The 17,963-nt window shown below is 40.7% G+C and overlaps 1 protein-coding gene across 1 annotated transcript; it reads right to left on the minus strand.

The window, feature by feature from the left end:
* Nucleotides 1-474: 474 nt before the first annotated feature.
* Nucleotides 475-13,454, minus strand: LOC139720139 (L-asparaginase-like). Its single transcript, XM_071631510.1, has 7 exons — nucleotides 13,379-13,454; nucleotides 12,705-12,810; nucleotides 11,469-11,805; nucleotides 3,716-3,842; nucleotides 2,586-2,698; nucleotides 1,356-1,541; nucleotides 475-624 (listed from the first exon to the last, which is right to left on the minus strand). The coding sequence occupies exons 1-7, from the start codon at nucleotides 13,452-13,454 to the stop codon at nucleotides 475-477; spliced, it is 1,095 nt and encodes a 364-aa protein (XP_071487611.1).
* Nucleotides 13,455-17,963: the final 4,509 nt, after the last annotated feature.

Consider the following 17,963-nt stretch of genomic DNA (forward strand, 5'->3'; position numbering starts at 1 on the left):
TGGAAAGGGCTTTGGAAAGGGCTTTCGAAAGGGCTTTCGGAAGCCGTTTAAAAAAGGGGAAAGTTGATAAACGCAGCCTATGTTGGTCGGATGACGAGGAATCTACCAACCATATTACAGGTGGCTAATTCGTTCTGTTCTGATGTATTTTATTTGTTTTTCTTGCTTTTTTGCTCTCTTTTCCTTTACGTTCATTTCCTTTCTTTCATAATTTTTGTTACTAGGTTGTTTGTTTAACAAGACCAACATTTTCATCTAGGGACCTATACATCACAAGCTCTGCTTTTTTAGTAGGTCCCCCACATTTCATGTTTATAAAATTGTCTTCTCTTGTATTCTTTGTAATTACGACGCTTGGTCCAGTCTAAAGTTCAATCGATTTTATCATATTATTTTTGTTTTAGATGTGGAACAATGAAATCAGATCAGATCAAATCAAATCAATTTAAAAACTCCTTGAAATATATGATCAAACTACTGAACCGTCATCTCTCCCCGCAGGCTACGTTTGAGGTAAGCCTCGCGTTCTGAGCCTGTGAAGTTTTGGATGACGTAATCAAGTTTGGTGAGCGCCGCCTCTGGTGTGATGTCAGAGAGGGGGATTACCCCTGCCTCTATCAGGACCTTAATAAACCAAGATAAAACATCGAACAAAATTTGATAAGCAAACTCACGGATCAACAGAATTTAGATCGATCCTGATAAACGCGAATTAAACATGTTTAAGAACGTGTACAAAACAATAACAATGCATGGTTTTCTCATCTTACATAAAAAATCAGAGTCACAAAAAAAAAAAAATCTAATTAATTTCTCAAATAAAGTCATGCTCTCAACTCTAGGTTTTGTTTACTAGTGTCTCCTTTACTCAGTAGTCATCTAGGTGAGTGGTCTACCGATCTTAAAAGGCATAATTTACCATTTGCAGATGAAACAAAAATCCAGCATTAAAGCGTCAAAATCGTTCTAAAATGTGCGTTAGGGATAGAAACAGCCAATGTAAAAATTTGAACTAGTGTAATCAATATTAAGTATTGTTAAATATTAAAATGTGAACAAAAGTTATAATAAAAATGTTTCCAGACTTAACCGTATGGTTTAATGAGAAAAATAGTGATATTTCCTTATAACATTATTTCAGGCTTTATTGCAAAAAAATTATATGGTAGGATGTTTTGTGATACAACTGACCTACACATATGCATCAAAAGTGATATCTTGAACATTTTCTTTTTTTAATCACTGCTCCGAAAGGAAAACAAGACCTTTAAGATCACTTTTTTTTTTCTGGCCTGATCTTATTCTAAGGCGGGTGTTAAGCCCCTACAATGTATTTCTGTCAGACCAAGACTTACTTGTCCGGTCTCGTAAGCCGGTGTGACTTGTCCGTTAGGACACTGGGTGCAGTTCACGATCAGTTTGCCGCCCCCAACGGCCTCTTTGATAGCATTCAAGATGTCTTTGCGGTCTGATGGAAAGTTTCCCGCGCCGTACGTCATAAACACAACGCCCTTGATGTCAGTCTGGAGATGTGCCTTCACCTGTTCAATGTTCAATCGTACAAAATTACGTTTTCAATATTGAATAGACATTCATCAAGCAATTGAATTTGATTTTCACTTCCCGGTTGAGCACACTCGCTAAAGGCAAAGATTTTAAACAATAGATTCTCAACGTTTTTCAAACCCGAGGCCCACATTGGCTCCTACAAACTTTATTGAGGCCCAGTAAGATTGAATATGAATATTCATTTCATTTTTGGCGGCCCACCAGCGAGAGCTTCGCAGCCCACTGGTCGAGATTAAGTGGGGCCTTAGAGTATAAAAAAGAATACACGTCTCAGTGGCGGATCCAGAGGGGGGCTCAAGAGGCGCACGCCCCCCTTTATTTATCGTTAAAAAAAAAGAAAAAAAAAGAAAAAAATGAAATGAAACCCGGTCCAGAGGTGCCACCAGAAATATTAGTTGCGCCCCCCCCCCCCCCCCTTTACAGAATTCCTGGATCCGCCCCTGCGTTTGCGGAATAACCATCATTATTCGGGGTAAGGGTGGCGTGACACTGTCCCAAAATTGACACAAGACGGCAATACAAATATGGACTTTTCAATTATTTTGTGTGAAGTTGGCCCGGAACTTGGTCAAAGCCAATCAGCAGCCGAAGCAAATACGACGCCTACTGAAAGTTACACGATGGCACCCGAACAACACACGAAGGCTACACGAAGATGTGAATCCGAAGGACAAACGAAGGAAAAAGAGATGTCTACATGAATTTGACGATTTTATCACCGCTCACAAAGTTGTTACAGGAGCCTGAAAAATCCACCATCCATACGATGGCTTAAGTTGCCTTCACGAATGACCCAATGTTTATACGATCAGCGGCTAATTGGAACATTTCCTTTATCCTGTGTTCATCTTTGGTCAATTTCGCGACAGTGACGCCTACATAACGGAATCATATCAGTGATTAGTCTGTTTAATATTGCCTTCTGGCGTGGTAATGAGGGTGATGTTATTATCGACTATTGTCTCAAACGCACTGTTTCGAGGGTGACATTATACCGACTATTTCCCCGAACTCACCGTGTCGAGGGTGATGTTGGGATAGATCCAAAGGAGATCCACTTCGGCTGTCATGTTCGCCTTCACACTGAACTCTTCACCAGGTTTCGGTTGACGGACATTGGTCCAGATCACTAACCATGATGGAATGAACGAAATAAAAGATGTCACATTGGAATTAAACAATGGAGGATGAAGGACGGTGCCAAAGTGATCATACATCAAGTAGCCCTGGTTTACAATGTACTGTCTGATTCGAACTTAGGAAATACTACGTTTTAATATCATTCTGTCCCATGGAGTACAGATCTATGCTATTGACATTGCTGTTCAAGAATGAAATTCAAAAGAGGTAAAAGTTTAACAAAAAATACATTCATGATTTACGAATGTTGGTACATAATATGAATATACAAATGTTTTTTTTTTTTTACATATCCCCTTTCTTTTGGTATTATATAGGTCTAAATATCCTTACTTTCTTTAAGCGCCAACAAAACCCCAATATTTCATCCCGATTACATCAGTACACATGATAATTATGTACACTTTGAATCACGAGCTCAAGTAGATGTTGTTAGTACACTGCAAAAAGTCCGGTGTTAAATAGTGAACACCGAGCTGGTGTTAAATTTTCGGTGCTCATTTATGGTGTTAAATTAACACCTCCGGGTGTCATTTCCAAATTTTAAACTGTTTTTTGAAGAGTTTCTTAGTAACTGCACTTTTTGATGATTTTTAATTTAAACAAGACGATCAAGAATTTTACATTAAAATACTAGATTTTTGAAAAAATGTGAAAATAAATTTACCCCAAAGTAACACCAGCTGCACCAGGTGTGGTCTCTTATTGAAGCTGGACGGGTGCTAAACCATTGATATTAACACTAACAGATATCAAATCAACACCATGTGGTGTCATTTTTGAATTAACACCAGTACAGTGTCAAAATAACGATTATACAGTGTCAAATTAACACCACAAAGTGTCAGGTGAACACTTTTCAACACCATCACAGTGCATTTTTAACACCTGTGGGTGTGGTCCTTTATTGAAGTTTGATCGGTGTTAGGCCCTAGATTTAACACCCGTGGTGTTAAATCTAACACCGATGTTTTTACAGTGTAATTATTGATGTTCCTGTAGTCACCTTGAGTGTTGGTGCCCACGAAGGCGAGTGGCGGGAAATTCGGGGATCTGAAGGCATCCAGTCTGCAGCAGGAGAATTTCATACTTCGGTTGCCACGGATCAACTTGCCGTTAAAAAATAGAGTGACCTGAATGATAGAGGGCGTAACGTACATCGTGGTTGATGAGTTTGTGGGAGTGTACTTGAACGGTGACGCGAGGGAGGAAGAATGGTCGTATACCTCCCTTGGTGGGTGTTGGGGTGGGGATATATTGTCATACTTTAATTCATTTCGATCATAAATTATCTTCATGTTGGGGAAAAATCTATGATCATGCATAGGCTGAAATTTTCATGATCACCAAGAGATATGATTTACGAAGAATTTTGTTCGACATAATTTTACTATATGATAATCTTATGTTTTATTCTTATAAAAAAAAAAAAAAAACTGTAGCGTGGGGATTCACGGGAGGCCCGATTTATTCGCTGTCCATCGGGGAACATTCGTAAACCACGAACAGCACCGGTCAGCTGATATGTGCATCGAAGCATACTCTCATCGGTATTACACGGTCCACTCCAGTTGAAATTCTACGGTGTAGATTTACTTATAGCCAGAGAGCTAGCGACTACTCAATTAACCCCATCAAGCCCAAAAGGTTTGACCCCTCAGAGTTGCTGGGGCCACCCTCCTCATTAACAAAATGCGCGTCACCCTGGTCCCGGGTTAGGGTTAGGGTTAGGGTTGGGGTTAGGGTTAGGGTTAGGGTTAGGGTTAGGGTTTGATGGTTAGGGTTAGGATTAGGATTAGGGTTAGGTTTAGGGATAGGGTCCCCGATAGATTTTTAGTTTCCCCAATCTGTGCCGTCTAAAAAAAACACGCGTCCCGGAGGGCGGGTTCCGCCCCCAGGGACCCCCCGAAAAGGGTCCTTGGCGGGTGTAATTTAGGGCCTACCCCATGGAGCCCATGAACCAAACTTGGTCTAAAATAATGTCCTATGAGTGTACATCATTAAGAAAAAAAAAATAATAATAATAATAAAAAAGACAAAAAATCTGGTCGGGAAAGGGGTAGCCAGACCGCTAGTTTATAGGCACAAACCCTTGCTGGTTGTTTAGCTGTCTGCGTCAAGACTACACTTTGCCATAGGCCCTGTACTGTAGCGTCTCCCAACAGTCTGAGGGACAGTGTAGTTTGCAGGCACAAACCCTTGTTGGTCGTAATAGGAGTCTGCATGTGCCAAGACTAATACACGTACCACTGCACTGCAGCCTTGAGAAGCTACAACACAGGGCCTATGGGGCAGTGCCGAAGTGGTGCATACAGTAGTCTTGGCGCAGACTCCTCTACGACCAACAAGGGTTTGTGCCTGCAAACTAGGGACAGTGCCAGTTGAGTGCATGTAGTATAGTCTTGGTGCAGACTCTTTTATTCCCAACAAGGGTTTGTACCTGCAAACTACCCGGTATACCCTGGGACCCAGGGTAGTTTGCAGGCAGAAATTGACCAGGCACAATAGAACACAAACACACATACACACACACACACACACACACACACACACGCAGGCACATACGCTCACATTCCTTCATGTAAATACATACCGGTATACAAAAAATGTCATACAGACATGATACCTTGCACATGATAAATGTCAGACCTACTTTAAAGACCTAATAAAATGGTTTAGGCATTTTTTTTCTCAATGATGTAATAATATTAAATGTTAAATTCTAAGTAATTCTATGGTTGTGCGGGGTTTTTTACTGTTCTGAATTTTGTTCTATATTTGTTAACATAATGGATGCAATTTCCTCGGTTTTGGAAAACTTGCTATACTTTCACCGCATGCGGCGCACTATCACTTCTAAATTGTGATGACGTCTAAGAACGGAGTCGTTCATGGCCAGTCTAGCCGTAGCCAGCGAGCTGGCAAGGCTATGCTAGCGCAGCGCAGCGACAGCCGGCCGGCGGCTGCACTGGTTAGCGCTGGCGGGGGAGCGAGCTAGCGAGCGCATAGCAGGTGCTGCGCTGCACTATTGTCATTGGCTAAGCCTTCAGACAAAAGAATATGTAATTAACTGTATCGGATTTAATACTGCCAATAATACAGATTACTTACTGTGGTACGCTTGGATATCCATTATTTTCGGCAAACTCGTGAAATAGGCCCCACCACTGCGTGTCTGTTCTAATAGTAATACTACGGCGACTCGCCTGTTTCAACCCCACCGTGTGGCGTTCATCTCGGTAGGTAAGCACGGCGGTGGGGCTGCCTTCCACAGTGAATACTCGTGAATGCGGCGAAAATGACTTCATAATATGGCCCTCGACTAATTTAACGGTCAATTTAACCATAAATACAACCCTACCTAACCCTAAACCCAAGGAGGACCTACCCTTGCTTGCTATAAACGCACGGGTACGGTGCACGCGCACTGCGGTGGGGCCTATTTCACGATAGCCCCACCACCACTGCGTGTCTGTACTAATACTACGGCGACTCTACTCGTGAATCCAGCCCCACCGTGGCATTCATCGGTAGATAAGCACGGCGTTTGGGCTTCCTTCCACAGTATGATTTTTAGCATAAAACAAAAACTACTCGACCAAAACTGACGATAATTCTTGGTATTGTTTTTCTTAGAAAATGGCGCATCTAAATTACTGATAACAAATATTGCAGAAACTGACTATGGGAAACTGGTTAGGCCTTTTTTTTTCCTTTTTTTTTTTGGAGCCACGACCCACCCTGTAACAACATATCCCCCTAACCGTTAGGCGTTAGAGTGTAGCCTCTGTACTACTACCAAAGATTCTGCTATTACTACTTACTAGTCTACTAGACCTAGTGCCGTAGTGGTAATAGTACTACTACTAGTAGACTACTACTACAGTAGACTACTATAACTACTAGTAGACTGTAACCCCGGGACGCTCCGTATACACAGTTACACACTGTGGGAGCGTCCTGAGTCAATAGAGTGCTATATCGGTAAGCTTGAAAAACATACACAGTCTGTCGCAGATTTTCGCACCTCCGTAGGTTTCGAATATCAGGAGGAAAAAACGTACTTTTATAGTATACATAAGATTCTTATCTAATTAATACCCTTCGTTCACCTTGTTCTTGTTCACATTGGTCCAATGATCTTGAAAAAACGTTTTTTTTTCACGGCCATATACGGGTCCGTAGTCCTAGCTCCCCATCCCATTCACCATTTTCGAAATCAGTATGCAGTACACTGCGCACGTAAATATTCATGTGCTGGCGGAGTCGCAATGCGTTTAGCCTTCTGACAAGGCGTGCGCGCGCGCACCCACCCAGAAAGCAACGCAATATACAGCGAGAGGGTTTGCCAACAGCATGATAAGGCCTTGCCACAAAGCTACACGACTTGATGGCCAGCGCATGCGCACAAATCTCAAATCCATTTGCTGTACAAGATGTAGTTCTCCCGAGTTCCTCTCGACCGAGTCGCATTTAACTCATCAAACCGAGCAGAAAGGGACTATTACCAGAACCAAAAGTTGAACGCAGTCAGTCTTCAACATTACATCTTCACCTGTAAGTCTTCATATTGCGGAATTTTTGCGATTTCATATTGATTTTTAGGCGCTATACTTCGCCTGTCATGATCATGTCTGCTACAATGCGCAGCCCCAACACTGCGTGTTGGGGCTGGTCGCAGTTAAGTAGACTGCTACTAGATCTACTACTAGACTACTACTGGTAGTTTAACTTGTAAGCGCCGGCCGACGGGCCAGGCCACGGCCGGGACGCTCCCGCTTGCTTGCTGCGGCCGAAGTAGCCGCTCACTTTGTGAGCGAGCTGGGCCTGTTCTTCTTATTTGTCTAGTAAGTAGATTAGATTCTAATCTACTTACTAGACAAACAGTTACAACTTACAATGTCAATCATGTAGAATACAGTATATCCTTTCTAAGGTTAAACTATATGGGGGCATACCAGACATACCACTCTGTATTTCCCAGGCGATCGTTTCCGTGAGGTCTATTCTCGGGCTTGGTGCCATGTTCATACGCTCTTGCACTGGCAGCGGGGGAGATGCAGCTGGTTCATATCGGTAAGGTGCAGCCCCACGATAACGTTCTGGTTCATCGGCTGCCTCTCCCTCCCCATCTTCCCCTTCAACTTCATGTGCCTCCTCTTCTTCTCCGCTATCGTCAGAGCTGCAGTCTTCATCATCATCATCAATGTCGAAGTTTACCCATATAGGGGAAGACATTATGCTCGAGGTACCAGGTATCTGTGCAAGCTAACTTAGTGATAATGTACGTGGTAATGCGTACATGTCGACAGTCAGTGGGTCGACCGGGAGCGCACATCCCGCGGGGCCCGGGCCTGGCCGGGCTAGCTATCGTGTACGCGCGTGTACCAAGCTAGTAATCTGAGTGCTTGTGCTGAGCGGCGTCTGCTAACTGAGCACAACTCCGTGCTTATACGTCATCAATCGGTTCAGGGGTGTTGGTCACGTGACTATCTTTTTCGCAAAAGCTTGCAACGGGGTCCTCCAAAAATGTGATATTTGGGGGAGTTTCTAGAAGCGATAAAAACCGGAACGACACTGACAACATATTTACATTGATAATCATGACATATATTTTACATTTCTTTTGCATATTAAAACATTTTGCAAGCATTTTATTAGGTCTTTAAGAAGTTCATACCTTTTGATTATTTTACATGGATGCTATCAATGGACATTTCAGCAGGGACACTAGAGAGAATTTAAAATTTGTGTGAAATTGTGTCATGTTTTACTGGCCACACAGGCTGCTCATCCTATACAGTGTATCTATTATAATATGTATATGCCACAAATAGTTTTTTTCAAATAATGCTAAAAAAAAACCCTTCGTTGTCTACTATACAGTATGATGTATAACTTGATGTGTAATTGCCACACTTAATGGCAACTAAATCATAAGCATGAACTAAATTGTAGCTGTATGTGACTCCCTGAAAGTTTATTTTCTTTCTTCTTTTTTTTCGGGGGGGGGGGGGAAGGAGTATACAACTGAGTATCTCATAAATGAGTAGTTGACCAAAATGCTGATATAAAGAGAACACAAAAAACAGTCACTGCACATCCTCTGGGCATGCATGCTATAGTTAAACGGGAAAAAATGAAGCTAGCGTTTCATTCAGTTGGTAATTTGACGTTTCAACTTTGTGAGTAATGTCCAGGGCTAATGGCAATCATAAACTATGTTTGCAGTATGTGACACCACAAGTTGAGTTTTGTTTGTGTGGGGCTGGGGAACTGAAGATAATGTATCTCCAGAAATAAGCAGAGACTCCAACCCCAATCACCTTCTGATCTGGAGATTTGCCCGCCCGAGACCCCTAGCAACGGCGGGAGACTCCAAGTTGATGTGTGCGAAGCGCGAAGTTCCTAGGGTTCATGATGTTCTGTGGTGCTATCTAAGACTTATTTTTTTCAACATACGATATAGCAATAAGTAAGAAATCCTTTCCACCGGAAGACACAGACCCAGGGCGGGAGAAATCAAATCTCAAGCGGGAAAACGGGAGATTTTGCAAAAATGGGCTTTCGGCGGGAGATCTCCCGTCGAAAACGGGAGAGTTGGAGTCACTGAATAAGGAGTTGACAAAATTGCTGATGTAAATAGAACACAAGTTAGATCAAGTTCACACTCTCAGCCTGGATGCTTCAAGTATATTCAAAGGGAGCTAGTCAATGCTTCAACTTGTTGTGTACTGACCAGGGTCAATGGCAGTCTTTGCAGTATGTGACACCACATGTTGAGTTTTGTTTGTGTGGGGCTGCGGAACTGAAGATAGTGTATCTCCAGAAATAAGGTGTTGAAAAAAGTGCTAATGTAAAGAGAACACAAGATCAAGTTCATACTTTCAGCCTGCATGCTGCACGTATATTTAAAGAGAGCTTTCTAGTCAATGCTTCAACTTGTGTACTGACCAGGGTCAATGGCAGTCTTTGCAATATGTGACACCATAATTTGGGTTTCGTTTGTGTGGGGCTGGGAACTTAAGGTAAAGTATCTCCAGAACCCAGAAGTTTACAAAAGTGCTGAAGTATTACAGCATTCTGTATGTTTTAAGGAAGTTCAGCAGTACATGTACACAGTCTATGTAGAACACCATAATTATGTGTAAAGATGTATTATTGTCCAAAACAATGAGGTGACATGCACTACTGAGTTTGAGAATTGATGGATATTATTTCTGATTTTTTTTTTGTGTAATACATAAAGGGTGGTTTTTTTTATCAGCCAAAACCTAAAAGAATTCCCATTTTAAGATTTTCAAAAGAATCATGTATGGATTGAGACTTGGAATTTGCATTTTGAATGCAAAAAAAAAAAAAGAGTCAGAAAAGGAAAATCTCCAAGCTGTATCCGACATTCTGTTATTAACATGAACTTTATCAAAGTTATGTTTAATGCACTGATGATGATATGGTTTACTTCAATGTGTTATACAAATGGCCTTAAGTGCTTCTGTGGTTGGTCTGAAATTGAAGTGTACTCACAATGAAAGGTTTATTTCAGCATTTTCTGAAAAGCTCCAAATGTGTCTCATAAGGTGAATACATAGTAAAGGACAAGTAGACGATGGGGCCGGTAAAACATGATACACATTCACACAAATTTTAAAATTTCTCTAGTGTCCTTGCTGAAATGTCCATTGATAGCATCCATTTAAACAATCAAATGGTATGAACTTCTTATAGAGCTGACATTTATTGTGTGCACGGTATCCTGGCTGTAGAACCTATATGACATGTTTTGTATACCGGTATGTATTTACATAAAGGAATATGTGAGCGTACGTGCGTATGTGTGTGTGTGTGTGTGTGTGTGTGTGTGTGTGTGTGTGTGTGTGTGTTTTCTATTGTGCCTGGTCAATTTCTGCCTGCAAACTACCCTGGGTTCCAGGGTATACCGGGCAGTTTGCGGGTACAAACCCTTGATGGGAGTAACAGAGTCTGCGCCAAGACTACTACATGCACTCAACTGGCACTTTCCCTCAGACTGTTGGGAGACGCTACAGTACAGGGCCTATGGCAAAGTGTAGTCTTGACGCAGACACCTAAACAACCAGCAAGGGTTTGTGCCTACAAACTAGCGGTCTGGCAACTCCTTCCCCGAAAAGATATTTTGTCAGTTTTTATATTTTTATGATGTACACCCATAGGAAATTATTTTAGACCAAGTTTGGTTCATGGGCTCCATGGGGTAAATTACATCCTCCAAGGGCCCTTTTCGGGGGGTCCCTGGGGGCCCAACCCGCCCTCCGGGACCAGGCTGACGTACATTTTGTTACTGAGGAGGGTGGCCCCAGCAACTCTGAGGGGTCAAACCTTTTGGGCTTGATGGGGTAAATTGAGTAGTCGCTAGCTCTCTGGCTATTACACAGAGATCAGCGGCAAAGCTGTATACAGTTCGTTACGGGGAATCTCGAATAAATCTGAGCCTTGCCAGCCTTCTCACTCCGTGGTATCCCTTACAGGGTCTTTAATGAAAGGAGGAAATTATACAGAATATCTTTCAAATAAAAGACTAGCACTTTACCGAGTGTGTGATCGGGTTGGGCAATATAAGTTCATACTTTCCTTCATTATCTTGTCTTCAGATTTTGTTTGAAAAACGGTATATGATTAAGTATAGATTGAGATCATTTTTTTTTTAAAGCTGGTGTAATGAAGTGTTCTTAAATGTATTCTGTATCAATGATTATGACCACCTTTCGTCTTCGCCTTACCTCGGCTATCACCAAGCCATCCTCAGGCCGAGAGTAGCTGGCCATGGCAAGGGCGCCCAACATGTTGTTCTCTCCATCGCTGCGGAACTCGGATAGCGGAATCTGCGAGCCAGTGATGACAACAGGCTTGGAGAGGTTGTCGAGCATGAAAGACAGAGCCGACGCCGTGTAGGCCATCGTGTCCGTGCCGTGTAGGATCACGAACCCGTTGAAGACGGTGTAATATCGTAGGATATCCTCTGCCATGTGCACCCAGTCCGCGGCGGCGATGTTACTCGAGTCCTTGATGCACTCCCACTCCAACATGCTGTAGAGAATGTGGCTACCATCCTGGTTTCTATGGATACCATCACAACGGTGAAGAGTTTAAGCATTATGACGTAATCTCCACAAAACCCTGACAAGTTTACATTATTGGGGTTATCCCACGAGACGGACATCCACGAGTCATACAGGCCACGAGTTCGACATTAGAAAAAATGTCCATGAGTCATACTCTATAGCCCACGAGTCATCTCGACACGAGGCAATTAAGACCCATGGGTCCGACATTATAGGCAAGCAAGGCACACGAGCTCGATACTATAGGCAAAAATGGGCCAACGAGTTCGACATTACATCACCGGGTTTAATGTGTCGGTCTCGTGGGCTTTGTTTGCCTTATAGTGTCGGACTCGTGGACCTTGTCAGTCCCTAGTGGCGGAATCATGGGCCTTTAAATCGTTTGCCTAGTGTCGAGTTCATGGGCTGTATGACTCTTGGTTGTCGAATTCGTAAAGTGCAGCATCCACATTATTGGCATCTTAAACGGTCAGAAACATCTGTCGATTAGGCTCTACAGAAGTCATTCGTAAAAGTGCTTCCCCAATAGCTGTTAATGGTGATAATAATGCCAATGTTTTATAATCATCATTTATTGAATAGTCATTAAGTTATCAGTCATAACGAAATTATTTCCTGCAATGCACATTACATCTTTGATTAGAATGTAATATATGTATTTACCTCACTGTGATTCTTGTGTCATCTTGACTCGGAAAGAGTTCAGGGAGAGGTAAGTTAAGATAGGATGACTAGACACAGCCAAAGTGAAGTTCAATTTATGGAATCCATGGTATGCAGATTATTATTAGATATCCTCTATTTATTGTCTGAAAAGATCGAAAAATATCAGCCCTTTTTGTAATGACATTGACATCCTTATCAGGTATCGGTTGAGGTATTGAGGGTAATTACATGAGATCATAAGTGCTGAGGCCCTCGATACTGTCCGCTGGCTTGCCGTACACTGTGGGCGTTTTGCTAATGAAGTCTGGCAAATAGTGTTTCACTGGCACCAAAACTGCAAACACGGAGGAGAAATATTCATTTAGTCAAGGACATCTGTACGACTGCATCTACAAACACACACACAAACACACACACACATACACACACACACACACACACACACACACATGTATGCATGCATACATCTATGTAATTGATATATTGCATTGCAAACGCCATATTCATGTTTCACTGCTAATACCGCCGTGCATGTTAATTTATATCAGATTGCTGTTGGTGTTGGAGTGCATGCTAATCTATGTAATATCGCTGTTTTTGCTTTATCATGATTTTGTTCAAGTTTTATTACAGTTGGTTGCTTTTCGTTATGTTGATTTCCAAATGCCCTGAAGGAGACCCGTCAAGATGTCGAAAGCTGATGGCATTAAAAACATTAAACTAACGCTACGTCCGATGGCTACTTCTTCCAGAGCGGCACAGTTAAAGAGAGAGTGGGAGAGAGAGAGAGGGGAGAGAGAGAGAGAGAGAGAGAGAGAGAGATGAGAGGGAAGGAGAGAGGGAGAGAAAAAGAAGGAGATAATTATAATGTACTAAGAAAAGAGTGTTTCCTATTGACTCACCTCCATTCACTTTCTTCATCCCAATCGTTCCACCAGTGTAGATGACAAGAATCTTAGGAGTTTCTTTGGTTTCCATGGTTACACTGTTCACTGCGGCAGTCATCTCAATATTGCGCCTCGTAAACTTACTGTTTAATACAAAATATCAATTAAAGATACTATTTGAATGATAAAGGTGGTTAATTTTACGTCGACTATCTCAATACTCTGTAACTCTTGCGATCTTTTTAATATACACAGATTCAATTAAAATAACATTTCATTCATTTCATTTTATTTATTTCATTTCATTTCATTTATTAAGTTCCACACATGTCACATTTGTGACATACATCTAAAGATCAATGGCTAGTAACAGATGATTTGAAAATTCAGTGTATACAGACTTTAAATAATATTTCATGATACAAAATGGATTTAAATCAGTGTAGAGTATGTCACACTCATATTGGATAATTAAGATTATGTGCGGGGAAACCACAGAAAAGCAGATGCTTAATTGTACGGGTAGATCCCCAGAAAAAAGTCAAACATAATCACTCACACACACATACATTCACTGCACGCACGCAAGTGCATGTAGACAAGCATGCGTGCACACATAAACACACAACATAGAGAACAGAAAGAGAAAACACCAACAAGACTGTCATAGGGACAGCATCAAGAGAAAACTAGACCCGGAATTTGTCAAGACTGACAAATTATGTGATCCGATCTTTTGAAAATCAATGATTTGAGTTTTGATCCCAATAATAGGCATGACTATACAGGTTTCATCTGTGTTAATGGATATTGGCTGTGTGATGTTTGGATACTGATTTTGAAAAGGGAGTCAGGTTTGCCATCTAAAGTACCAAATTCCGTTCACACTATAACGAAGATACAGAATGAATTATATTTGGGCATTGAGCCCACTTTGCACAGCCAAGATGGCATCTGAACAAAAAGTGATTACTTTGTGAAATGATCGACGTGACATGGTCTTTGCGTGTTCAAAATATGGGAGAGATAGGACATGTATTTACTAAAATACAGGATGAAACATTTATGATCTTTGACCCTTATTTACATATCAAGACGGTGTCTGATCAAGTAGTTGTTATTTTATGAAATAATGTACGTAACATGAACTAAACATGTGCAAAATATGGGGGTGATAGGGGTTATCTTTCTTTAGTTATTGCAAAGAAAGTTGGAAAAAGAAAGAAATATGAAAATACATCGAAGATAACCTTTAATTTTAACCACGTTTTTGGACTTGATCCCGACACCGTATGAAAAACAAAGGGGACACGTACGATAGCGCAAAGTCTCAGCTACAACATATTAAAATCTGGGAGAAATTCACCGAAGGGTAAGTGAGCTAGTGCTCTTTTCGAAAATCAATGATTTGAGTCCTGATCCCAATAGGCATGACCGTAAAGGTTTCATCTGTGCTTATGGACATTGGCCGTGTGATATTTGGATTCTCATTTAGAAAAGAGAGTCAGGTCTGCCATCTTTGGTACCAAATTCGGTATACACTATAACGAAGATACATAATGAAGTATATTTGACCATTGAACCCACTTTGCACAGCCAAGATGGCATCTGAGAAAAAACTGACTATTTTGTGAAATGATCTTGGTAACGTGGTCTTTGTGTGTGCGAAATATTGGAAAGATAGGACATGTATTCACCAAGATACAGGATGATACATTTATGACCTTTGACCCTAATTTACCTACCCAAGATGGTGTTCGATCAAGTAGTTGTGACCTTATAAAATAATGTACGTCACATGAACTAAACATGTGCATAATATGGGGTTCATAGGGAATGTCTTTCATGTGTTATTGCAAAGAAATTTGCAAAAAGAAAGAAATATGAAAACACATCGAAGCTAAGCTTTAATTTAAGCGAAGTTTTTCGACGTGATTTCGACGTCGTATGAAGAAAAACAAACAAAGGACACATTACCGATAGCGCAAAGTCTCAGCTAACACATATTAAAATCTGGGAGAAATTCACCGTAGGATAAGTGAGATAGTGCTCGATAAAGACAGTCATGTTAATTTTCATTTCAAGAAAAACTGCACTCCTATAGAGATAACTCGCAAATGGGTCAAATTTGACAAGGTTACCTTCAATCTATTTTTACGGGGTGAAGACTTCATCCAGCGAAATTTTTGATCATTAAAACTGATAGAGTATTAAATAAGCTACAACATACTGAAATCTGGGTGAAAATTGGCCAAGGATAAGTGAGATACGCTCGAGTAAACTTGAAATTTGATGACGTCATTTTGAAAATTTACTTTTTTTATTTTACTAAGAAATTTGATATCTTTTCATCATTTTTCCAGCATCGCCAACCCGTGGAATGACATGTACAACTCATCAGCTTTCAAAATATGTCAAGAAAATGGGGGTTCATCGTCCCTCTGGCGAGTAAATTCGGATTTAAAATTGGCGGTTTTTTGGCATTGTTGCACTGTATATTGCCCTTGACGCGCGCGCGGAATTTCAACTTTGACGGGCCCATATGACGTCATATTGAGTCGGATTGACTTGAAACTTGGTAGAAATATTCCTTGACATTTCAGGCATCTGATAAATGTCAAAAAAATGGGAAATTTCTATTGCACAAGAGCTGTGCGTGCGTATATGTGCGCGCACGTACGCGTCCGTCCAATTTTTTCAATTTTTCAAAAAATGCTCCAAATGCTCTGAAACGTGTGCAAAAAAAATTGAGCTCGATTGGAGCATACAAATATTTCAACGCGCGCGTACGCGCACGTTTTAAGAGAAAATATTAATTTTGAGAAAATGAATAGAATGGGCATAACTTGAAATATATGTGACGTAAATTTCATTGAAAAATTCCATTCCATTGATGAGATATGATTGAGAATGTGTTTTCATATAATGACGTCATAGTGACGTCACGGTCGACTGATCACTATGATTTTATTAGACCCGTCGTCTTTGGGACATGATACATATATGGTATAAGTTTGAAATTGATAGGAAGAACACTGTCTGAGCTAATCGATACACAAATTTTGTCCAGAAATAAAGAAAGAAGAAGAAGAACCACCAACAAAGAATCCGTACAGATACAGAAGGTGACCCGAGAGGATACTCGGATCACCTAATAATGTGGGTGCCTGTGTGCTGGGCTGTGGCAGACAGCCACAACACAACCCAAGCAACACACACGTCTGCCAAGCAGACAATAAGGCTGAGAGGTCATAACCTATCCAGCTAGCATCGTGCGACTCTCTTGTCTTCATTGTCACAGATAATATACATACAGTTGTAGTTACATGTAGTGTTATTGTACACAATACATATATATAATTGGTCGAGTCTTTGTATCTACATAGCCTATATAATAACTTTTGAAAAAAAAAATCATCAAATATCTATAACAACAGGGAAACTTCCTGTTATAATTCAAGTAGATAGCTCCCTGTAGCTGTTTGATAACGTCCTACAATTTGTCATCAAAATTACTTTAATGGCAGTGTAATGCTACTTTGTTACTGGCATGAACACTGCACTTTTCGATAATATTATGATTAATCTCTCTCTCTCTCTATATATATATATATATATATATATATATATATATATAGATAGATAGATATATATATGTGTGTGTGTGTGTGTGTGTGTGTGTTTGCGTTTGTATCTTGTCCTTAAATCAGGTTCCTTGATTTTGTTTTTGTTTTTGTTTTTGGAGGGACTCCATACTGAGTGTTTAAAAACGTTGAGTTTTTGAAAAGTCACCTAAATTAAAGAAATGTGACAGTTAAAATGCACAATCAATTTCTGCACAACATAATTTCACATCCCTTTAAAAAGTGGCTATACTGATTATCCAAGCATAATATTATATTTTCGCAGATCTTTTAATGTCATATGAAAGAATAGACCTTCAGTCATCTTTTAAACGTTTTCTGAAAGCAATACATTATTATTTTTTTTGAGGGGGGGGGGGGGGGGGGCTTTCCAAAGCTCTTTTTTTTTAAGGCTCCTTCAAAACATTCTAGTTCGATTAGAAATTCTAAAGACAGGCATTTGTTACAAACCTGGGACTGTATAGTTACAAAGTCCTACTAGCCTACCTTAAAACTGCCCCAATTTTTACACGTGGATGGACAATCTTTCACGTCTGGCTCCAGAAAGATTTGGAACCAACGCCTTCATTTCATACAAAACTAAATCGAGAATATAGATATCTGTTACACAAAGATATTCAAAAGGTTTGTAATGAAAAAAGAAGCTTTTGTTCAACTAATGTGAAATTCATACATGGCAACAGTTCCATATCCCTCTGCTCATTTCTACACTGCAAGAGGTATGTAGGCCCTACCCTTTCTTTCCTCTGCCAAATACGCGGTACTTTATTCAAACGGAACTCCTGCATCAAAGAAGAGATATAACTGGAATGTAAAGTTACAGGTGTGGATGGCACGCATGAACGCCACATGAGTTGACCCTTTTTCCTGGTAAAGCACATCCGGGTCTTAAAGGTCCTGTTTACCTTTGGGAGCAGTGATTTAAAAACATTTGAAGATGTCACACTTGATGCATA

This window comes from Diadema antillarum, unplaced genomic scaffold (genome assembly GCF_040938485.1).
Source record: "Diadema antillarum isolate AM-2024a unplaced genomic scaffold, OU_Dant_1.0 scf00000122, whole genome shotgun sequence".
Classification (NCBI taxonomy): Eukaryota; Metazoa; Echinodermata; class Echinoidea; order Diadematoida; family Diadematidae; genus Diadema; species Diadema antillarum.